Source organism: Arachis stenosperma, chromosome 10 (genome assembly GCF_014773155.1).
Source record: "Arachis stenosperma cultivar V10309 chromosome 10, arast.V10309.gnm1.PFL2, whole genome shotgun sequence".
Classification (NCBI taxonomy): Eukaryota; Viridiplantae; Streptophyta; class Magnoliopsida; order Fabales; family Fabaceae; genus Arachis; species Arachis stenosperma.
In genome coordinates, this window is record NC_080386.1 from 134,767,419 (window position 1) to 134,777,722 (window position 10,304).

At 31.9% G+C, this 10,304-nt stretch overlaps 1 protein-coding gene across 1 annotated transcript; it reads right to left on the reverse strand.

The window, feature by feature from the left end:
• Positions 1 to 1,906: 1,906 nt before the first annotated feature.
• On the reverse strand, positions 1,907 to 7,154 carry LOC130955665 (65-kDa microtubule-associated protein 6). Its single transcript, XM_057882585.1, has 12 exons — positions 6,494 to 7,154; positions 5,751 to 5,948; positions 5,388 to 5,654; positions 4,854 to 5,069; positions 4,573 to 4,728; positions 4,338 to 4,497; positions 4,047 to 4,198; positions 3,343 to 3,430; positions 3,186 to 3,259; positions 2,983 to 3,057; positions 2,383 to 2,754; positions 1,907 to 2,262 (listed from the first exon to the last, which is right to left on the reverse strand). The coding sequence occupies exons 1-11, from the start codon at positions 6,566 to 6,568 to the stop codon at positions 2,410 to 2,412; spliced, it is 1,806 nt and encodes a 601-aa protein (XP_057738568.1). The 5' UTR covers positions 6,569 to 7,154; the 3' UTR covers positions 1,907 to 2,262; positions 2,383 to 2,409.
• Positions 7,155 to 10,304: the final 3,150 nt, after the last annotated feature.

Here is a 10,304-nt window from a genome sequence, read left to right on the forward strand (position 1 = left end):
CCAGGTGCAGCCACATAACACACTCACACACAACCCAGGTGCAGCCACATAACACACTCACACACACTACATAAGTTCACTTAAAGGTTCATATTACCTCTACTAGGATTTGAACCCAGGTGCAGCTACTTGCGAGGCAACAGATCGTGCCACTAGCCTAAGCCTCGGCTGCGGCAAATCTGTTTAATTCACCTATATAATATATTTATGAGAAAACATATAAGGCAAAAAAAAAAAAAGTTAGACCCATTAAAACATTTTATATAATTCTGGGCTTAATAAAAGCCCAAAATATTTCTATACCAAAAACACCCAAAACATTTTGACATAAGGCAATAAAAATGCTAGACTCATTAAAACACAGTTTCATGTGATTCTGTATTTAAAATAAAAGCTCAAAACTTTTTTTTTTTTGATGATTGTAGTTTCAAACTTTCAATCTAAAGGTTCTATGTTATCTTTAAAAAAAAATTTGAATGTTACAAATACTTATTTTACACTTTTTTGAAAATTTATAAGTTATTAGATTACTTTATTTTATTCCATATTGAACGTGAATCAATATTTGACTTAATTAAGAGATAGAATATTATTACTAAAATCATTTTTTTATTACGGTTATTTTGAATTTTTATGAAAGATGTTTTAAAGCGGATTTTTCTGGGAAGAAATTTATTTATTCTACATTGAAATTTTTGTTATTATTTAAACTATAAGGATTTACTTCTCAATCAAAAGAAACAGTAGTGGACATGCGAAACGAATAAGAAATAAGAATTTTTTGGTTTATTGGATTTGTAAGATCTCAATCAGTGTGTATAGGAAGTTGAATTTGTTTGTACTATTTAAGAATATATAATCTGCTTTAGAGTAATACAGGAGGTTCGTGTGTACAAAGTCACAATGGCACGTAAGGACAGATTTTCACCTGAATTCGAAGTTTCGAACTGGTCCGGCAAGAGTACACGCCATGCCCTACAAGAGAACCCGTCCCGGAATGAGTACCCACAGATTCGAGTAGAAATGTCATCTTTAATTACACCCTTTAAATAAATAAGTTTCTCTATTACTTTTATTAAAACTTTTAATAAATGTAGTGGACAATTAAATTCTTAACAAATTTTATTATAAGACAAATTAATTCTTCTTATAGAAAAATCAATCCATTTTGAAAACCATAAAAATGTATTGAAAATCAAAGTGTTTGATATTTTTTATTAAAAGACTAATATAGGTATTTACTCAAAACTTAAAAAGCAAAAGGCAAGATTAGAATATTCAAAGCTTACAAGTTGTTAACAATAATACCATACACTTTTTAAATTTTGATATTGACTTTCTAAGAGTGTCTCTCAGCTGTATTAAAGTTTGGTATGTTTTGCCATGATATGAAATCTACAAATCTAACCCTTAAATTTATTATTTTTCATTTGAAATCTCCATATCAGAAGAAAACACCTATCTTATCCATGACCATGCATAGCACACACATTACGTCCATATCTAAAAAAATCAACCCCATACATACGGAGTCAATTACTGTATTACTGAAATAAACGCTCTTGATTGCAAGTCTGAAATTGATAGAAACTTCCATGCTGAGTGCAATGCACATTGCAAAGCATAGTTTTCCTAAAACAAAAGATAATGAATCAAATGATCTCTGTTCCCGCCTTTAGATATGAAATGATATCCATATGCTTTAGACACATGGAATACAATAAAACGAAACTCATAAGTCACAACATATAGAAGGTAATGCTGCGCCTATAAATATTTTTAACATCCAACTACCCAAGTCCAACTAAATTGGAAAGAGGGGAAGAAAATGCTGAAATTGAAACTGAAATTGAACGTGCGAATAACGCAAATAAAAAAACACACTTAAAGACACTTGGTTAAACTTGGTTACAATGACTTGTTCATCTAGCATTTATGGTCTAACGGTCAAAGTCAAACACTATATATTATTACCATAACCCTCTCTCTACAATTAAAGGAGTCCCATTCCTCAAGTATCCCTACCAAGTATCAACACACTTCGGGGAAAACTTTCGTTCTTCCATAGCATAAACACCCTAGTTCTAGTCCTCAAATGTCAGTTAACATTGTCCATGTACATATATATATCAATCTCAGCTTTTTATTACAAACAAATTACTAGTGTACAATCCATCTGATCTCATATTCACAAGGTTCTGAGCCTGGTTCTTGCTCTCGATAATGTTGTTACAGATACCCAAGAAAATATTAAGCCTACTCCTGCACAAGTGAAAAAGTGTCAGCATATTTAAATATATTTCCAATACTGTATATTGTTGGCAAAACCATAGCTCTAGCTTACAATGATTTATATTATACAAATTGGTAACCACAACCTACCATTTTTTGTTTCTTTCTTCTTTTTAGTTAGAGCTGGGGAGGAGACTCAGGCTCTGAACCACAATGCGAAGTATATGATGACATCGAATCTTCCTTCGATATAGCTACGAAGTTCAAAGGTGCAGTGGACAATCTTCTCATTTCCTTAAAATATCCATTCTGGCGGCCAGAGTAGGAACGAGGTGTAAGTAGATCGGATGATCCACCACCACTAACAGAGTTACGGCGAGGTGTAGGAGGCATAGAAGAACCATTGCCGTTTGCTCGATACCCATTTGTCTTCCTAAAGCTGTTACTTTTGCGTGGACTAGGTTTAGACCCATACATGGCTTCCTTTTGATTAAGGAGTAGATCTTGCAGCTTCTTTTGGTCCTGCGAGATTCAAGAAAATACATAATAAATGTTTTACAAATTGTGAAACAAAAATTAAAAAAAAAAACTATTTTTTTAATTGGTATCTTGTGAAATACGTAAGCAGATTAACTGGTCAAAATATAAGTTATTCACAGATCAATTTGTGGAGGAAAAGTATAATTATACCATTTTTTATACCCCAAAAGATAATGCATAGAGGAAATACAGATAAACAGGTAAACCTACCCTGCATCGTCTCTTTTCTTCTTCTTTCAGTTGTCTGGTAAGCTTATAATCATCCAAAATTGACACCAAGCGTACCTACAAATAGTATCACAATTAGATTTACCTTCCATCAAAGAACATGGTGGTAATTTAAAAAAACAAAAAACAATAACAATAACAAAAACAGAAAAACTAGAAACATTTAAGACCACTTCAAAGCTCACCCCATCATATAGAAAATGAGTCTTGTTTTCATCTTCCCAGATTAATGTTTTATTTATAAGATTGTCAACCATTGCTGCAAAGAGAACAAAACTATTACACAGGTTCAAATGGAACTCTTGATAAACATACACGGGATTTCATTAATTAAGGCAATACCTGGAATTTTGCTTACAGTAACTCTGGCTCGCTCTGCACGTTTAAGGCTAATGTGGGCACCTCTCCCAGCATTGTACCGATTGTCATCCTGAAATTCATTGAGATTACTTTTAGAGTTGAGAGAAAACACAATATTTATTCAAACCAAAAGACTTGAAGTCCATAGTCAAAATGGATAACTAATTCATGCCTTTAGTTAGTAGTAATATAGTATCCTAATTGGCAGTACTGCCCGAATAAAAATAATGCATTGTAGTTGCCACATCATATCAATTAAGTATGAGTTTGAACAAGATTATAACAAATAAGAAAGGGCCAAAAGCTGGATAAGAAAAGGAGAAAGTATGAACAGTATGAAAATTTTTATGTTTCTGAAATTTTTGTCCCACTCCAACCTTTTTCTCTTTTTCACTCCAATATCACTTTAATTCACTTAAAAATATAGTAAGTTTTACTGTGGATTACTGGATTTGCACAAGTTGCATTGACTCCATGCAAGAATCTCCCTTGAATTTAAATGAAAAATGAGGGCCAATACCCAATAAGATATCAATATAGAATGCCACCATATACAATGAAACACAAGTTCGGACAAACAAATAACAACAAAGTATTTAAGCAGGAAAATGAAAAGGCAAAACCCTGGCTGGTCTGTATCCTATCAGGGTGTTTATGAATCTTGTAGAACAGAAGTTCAGGCTTACTTGATTATATTCATCAAGCCAATGCTCCTCTTCACAGGCAGAAAGCCACTTATCAATCCTATCTGTTATTTCTCTTCTGCTCAAAGCTTCCTCTTTTACCTTTAGTATCTGTGCTTCAATGTTAGCTAATAGTTCAGATGGATCAACTAGACCTGCATGGGATCAGCAAAATTCAGTAATGTGAGCTCTTTCCTAGGAAATTCCAAACAAAACCAGATTTGCCTAAGTCGCTGAGTTATGATACATAACAGAAAATTAATCTATAAAAGCAACAGGGAACAGGGAACATACCCGAATCTATTAATGCACTGGCTTTTTCAGCAGCAGTACTAATATCGGGTTCAATATGAGTCAGTCTGCAAATTTCCTCTAACTCTGACCTCTTCTTAAAAACAAGTTCTTTCATTCTGCTTGCTTTTAGTTTGGTGAGCCTTTCCACTTCTGCTGAAGCCTGCAAAATGACATTTTAATTTGGTTCAAAACATAAATAAAAGGGGGGTGAGGGTAAAAATCACAGAGTATTTACCTTCTCTATCATCTCTGTTGAAAGAACACCGCGTTCGGTGATCTGTGATTCTGCAGACCCAAAAATAGAGGTAACCCTTATAAAACTATTTCTCTCTTCTTTTGATGAGTCCATCAAATTCCAAAGTTCAAATAGTTGAGCAACAACATCCTTCAACTGCATTTAAAAAAAAAGGAAATAGAGAAAGAAAGGAAGAAAGTATACTTTAAATGTCAAGCTACAGTAGAGGAAAGAGCACGAATCGAAAGAAAAAACAACTAAGGATGGTGAATTTGAATCACCTTCAGGACTCGAGCTTTCCTTTCTGTTTTCAACTTGAGAATGGTCTGCTCCAGGCCTTCCAATGTACTATTGCTGATATTAGTGGCTTGTTCCACCTGAGTCCCGTGCAAACTTGGATGCACATTATCTACTGTCTGACCAAAATCCAATCCAAGCACACCACAGAGAGAATGCACCTCATTCACACATTGCAAGACCTTTTGAAGCCGGTCGGACTGCAAGAAACAAGCATAAAAAATGCACAAATGAGTCGAAAATCAAGAACCGAACTAACTGATACAAGGAAAGACCTTTAATATCATGAAAACACTTTCAAGCCAACTTTGTGTGTGTGTAACAGTGTAAGTATATAAGACACATTAGAAAGTAAGAAATAAGGGCTAAAGAAAAACATTTTACTATAGCCATACATACAATGATGGTCTCTGTTAACATAAAAACAATATGAATAGTGTGTAAAGAAATGTAAAGAGTGTTCATATGTGAGAAAAGAAAATTCATATGCATGTCAAAAGTGATCCCATAATACATGCCTTTTCCTTTTGAAGACCACGGAGCTGTGTTTGATATTCATTTAGTCTTCTAAGTGACAAATCTTGTTCCTCTGTAACTGTTATGCTGCTTACACCACTATTGAGAGGGTGATTTCCAGAAATCTCTCCACTAATTTTATCTATTTGAGCTCTTATATCTGTAAATTGCTTCAATCTTTCATCTTTCTTCTTCTTCAAATCTTCAACCAAGGGTGTGACAGATGCAAGCTTCTCCTTCAAGGATGCAGACCTCTTATCTGCCTTAATCTACAAGAAACAAAGACAAAACATAAGCACAAGCAGTATACTCGGAAAAGAAAATATGACACCTCGCAGAGAGCATATACAAAATGATTTTCTTACCGGAGAATGAATATCACCAAGCGCAGCCATTAGCGTTGCAAGCTCGGCTTCCTTGGCGGCGACAGTTTGGTGGAAGCGTGCTTTAGTGTTTGCAGCCTCATCAACCTTTCTCCTGTATATATCCAAGCATTCCCTCTCCAGCTCCATTAACATTCGATCTTTCTCCAACTCGCTTTCCCCGATATCCTTCCATAGTTGCTGCACACATAATTCCGCTGTCTATCAACCCGACAAGAAAAGGAAAAGAAAAAACTATGTGCCAATTTTTTTTTTCACTTTCATTTTACTCTCATCTTCTTCTCAGCTAAACATAAAAAGCAAACCAATAATTCAACAAATTAACAAAGAAGCTTACCAAGGGCTTCACCAATTTCGCAACCAAACCATCCAGAGACTCATTCAAACTCAACTACTGAAATCTTTAAGAATTTGTAGTAACCCTTTCCAAAAATTAATCACTTCAAACTTTAGCCTTAAAAAGACGGAATATTTTAGGGAGGAAAGAAAACAAAGTCACAAAAGAAAGGGACTTTTTCAACTGAGGTAATAAAATAACCTACGAGTTATTCTATTTTTCAGAGAAAAAGTTGAGCTCAGGAGAGACACAATACATGATTGGCAAGAGAATACCCAAGAAGAAGAACAAGGAGAAGGGTAAAAAAGAGGTGGCACTTGTCATCATAAGCGAATAATTGTAAGAAGAGTGAAGTGAAAAGGAATAAAGAGAAAAGAAAAGCGGTTACCTCAAGTTCTCTTAGCAAAGCAGCGCAAGTAGTGCTTGCACTTATACTGGTGCTAGGACTCCCAATAGCCAGCATTGTAATAACAAGAAGAAGAAGATCAAGTTGAAGAAAGGTTTTTGTTTGCAGCTTCAACTTCAAAGAAAGCAAGATTCAGAGACGAAACAAGAGACATGCCATGCCATGCGGTCTCTCCAGTGCCTCAAACAATCTGACCTCTCCCCAGATCTAAAGTTCTAACCTTTTTTTGTCTGCTCTCTCTCTCTCTTCTGAAAAGGAAGCAAAGTAAGACTAAGAGGATCACTCAAAATGGGGTTGTTTGCGGAGGATTCTCACTTCTCTGGAGGCGGGGGAGGATTGCCATGATTATTATTGTTGAAACCTTGGCCCAGTAAGAAAAAAACAAAACAAAAACAAAAGAGAAGAGACCAAATCACCAAAGGATTATGCAAAAGCAAAGAGGCAAAGAAAGAAAAGGATAATGCTTTTTATTAGGGCTCGGTTGTTAGAGGCTAAAATGCGCCAGAATGTAATGTACCAGGAAACAGTAGTGGAACTTGGAAGTAGCAGGTATAGAGAGATAGAGAGAGGGGGGAAGGACCGGAAAGTATTGGAATGGAAATAACATAAACATGGATCTGTATGTATTTCTGTATTGTGGCGTTGAACTATGAAATCAAAGGAAATGAAATGATGCTATCATACTAGTGCTGTTATGTTAATGTTAATATGTTTATTAATTGATTTTTATTATCAACATAAAAGAATTTTATATAAATAATTAATTATATATTATTGTATCGGTAAGAATAATTCATTTTAAAAATTTATTATTTAAAAGTTTTTTACGGTGTTAATATATTAAAATTAAAACTGTATTTATTTCTGAGAATAGAATGAGACAAAACACTAAAAATAAAGACTACAAAATTTTGTGTTTTTATTTTATGTTTAGTAATAAACTAAAACAAATTATAAAAATTCAATTTATTCTTATTCTTTTTCATTCAAAAAATTTGAGACGAAAAATATTATAATAAAAAATATAATTATAAAAAATTAATAAAAAAATAAAAAATAAGTTATATCTTTTATTAGTATTTTTGTGTTTTTTCTGTCATGATAGATATAAAATATATTAATTTAATGTCTTTTGATATATTATTTCCGTACATATTTTTTCTGTTTGTGTTTCTGTATTTCTATCTCAGTGTATCCTTTGTCTCAGTAAACAAACGCATCCTTATCAATTAATTTTAGGGTAAAGTATTAAATTGGTCTCTTACGTTTGGGCGTAACTCTATTTTGGTCATTAAGGTTTAAAGTATCATGTTTGAATCTAAAAAATGTTTCATTTAGCTTCAATTTTAAATAATTAATGAAATGTTTTACATGGTAGTAGTACCAGAATAAGATCGATAATCTGGAGAACAAGTACAAGTTCTAAAGTACAAAATTAACTGTAGATGGATCAATACGTTTATTTATCATTCTCCTTAGTTCTATATGAAATATTTTATTTAAATTGAAAGAAAAGTGATAAATAAATGTATTAATACATTTACGGTTGATTTTGTGCATCTAAAACTTATACTTGTTCTCCAAATTATTGATCTTGCTCTTATACTGCTGTCATGTAGAACATTCCGTTAATTATTTAATTTTGACTTTACTATAAAACTATATTAAAACTAAATAAAAAATTTTTAAATTTAAATAAAACACTTTAAACTTTAAAGATTAAAACAAAATTACGCAAAAACATAAAACTAATTTACTACTTTACCCTTAATTTTAATATTACCTGAGATTCATAATTGAAACTTCATCTAATCTAACCTTCTAATAAAGAAAATATATGTGCTCATTATATATACAAAACAAAATACACAAAATATAATTTTTCCGTCGTTAATTATAATGTGCACATTCGCCAATGATTTGGTACTGGGTTGGGTTGGATACTCTCACTCTTCGCCTTATTATATATTTCTCTTTCTCTTTATCTTCTCTCTCTTTCGGAAATTTCTGACAGGATAGAATCTCGATATTTTTTGTTTCTTACTCTCAATATGGCGCTTGTTTCGCAGTCTCCAGTCATTGAACGAGGTTTTCGCGTGTTTAATTGAGGCGCGTGAGAAATATTTGGGTTTTATTTCAGAGTGATCCATGTAGCTGTTTTGAAGTTGAAGTGTTTGTAAAGCGACAGAATAAGAGATAAAATGAAATATATTATTTTCAGGGGTATAAATGCAAAAAATGTAAAGAGTTTCTACATTATTATTGTTGTATGTAGAGGAGTAAATGAGTACGGATAATTCGATTACATTACTAGATCAAACTCAATCTAATTAGTAATTACATTGGGCCTTGTGTTTGATGAATAATCAAATCTAATAGGGTAAAATCCGATTACATCTGATTGTAATCAGTTTGGATATCAAATTTATGGCTACAAAACTAAAATCGACTTGTAACTTTTAAGCAAATTGTAATTTTTTGTTATCTTTTTCCCGTAACGTAATCCTAGGAAGCTCAACCATCTTCTCCGATTTTGTCAGCTCCTCTGCATTTACGGTGTCTTTTCTAGCTCGTCACTGACGCTTCATCGTCAGCTCTTCTTATGCTTCAGCAATCTACTTGAGTGCTTCATCAATCATCAATCATGATTTGTTCCCTTCCATTTTTGTGACTTTTTAAGATAAATTTTGTGTGAATCTATTAGTTTAGAGTTGGTATTCTCTTCTATTATTATTGAAAAAGAGATCTAAATATGAGTATGCTCTTTTTGATATTGCTGAAATATGATAAAACGTTTTTTTTATAGTTGTTTCTTCTATTTGCTGATATTTATTCTTACATTTTGGGTTTAGATTTTCTAACTTTTTATGTTGCTAAAATTTTTCATATTTGATAATTTTTTTGTTTTTTTTTTCTATTAAAATATAAGATGTAATTGAGTGTCTAATTATTCGAATCAGTTCAATAATTTTAGATTGATTCCAATTTACTCTCCAAAAAGTTTAATTTAATCCAAACAAATTCGATTATTATTTAATTAGTTTGATTATAAATTTATAGTTTAGTTTCAAATTCCGACTCAATAACACCATTAGTTATAAGTCTAGGTAAATAATTTAAATAAGTTTTTTTAAAAAAATAATTTAAATAATAAATATTTATATTAAAAATAACTTATAAATAAGTTATTTTGTATTTAATTTGTTAGTTCTAAAAATATTTATTTTAAAAAAATTTTATTATGAGATTAATTATTTTTTTACTTCTAAAAATTATAACCTGATCCGGTCGTTACAAATCTAATGTCTTATAACTTGACATTATACATCATAACTCGGCAATTTGCGTAATAACTTGGCGGTTATACGTTATAATCGGACTCAATGGACTACATCCTTGAATAAATTTGTCTGACCAGGTATTTATTACTTATTAAACCTAATAACCTATGAAGCACAGACACTTCGTCAAATTGCTGTGTCCGCGTGTCGGACACATTTTGGATACGGTACTCACCGACACTCGTCTGACACGCGTGTTTGCTGGGTTCAAACCGTGTCTTAATAAAAATAAAAAATTCTTCACCGGACATGCTTGAACACACCTAAATACCATCACGTATCAGCGTGTCCAATCTTATTCTTAACATATATTCTTAAAATAAATTTAGATATAATATATATGATTATTTATTAAAAAAAATATTTTAAATATTTGATATAATTAAAATAAGACATTAAAAATAATTGAAAAAATTAATTTATATTTTAATATCAATAAAATATCAAAATAT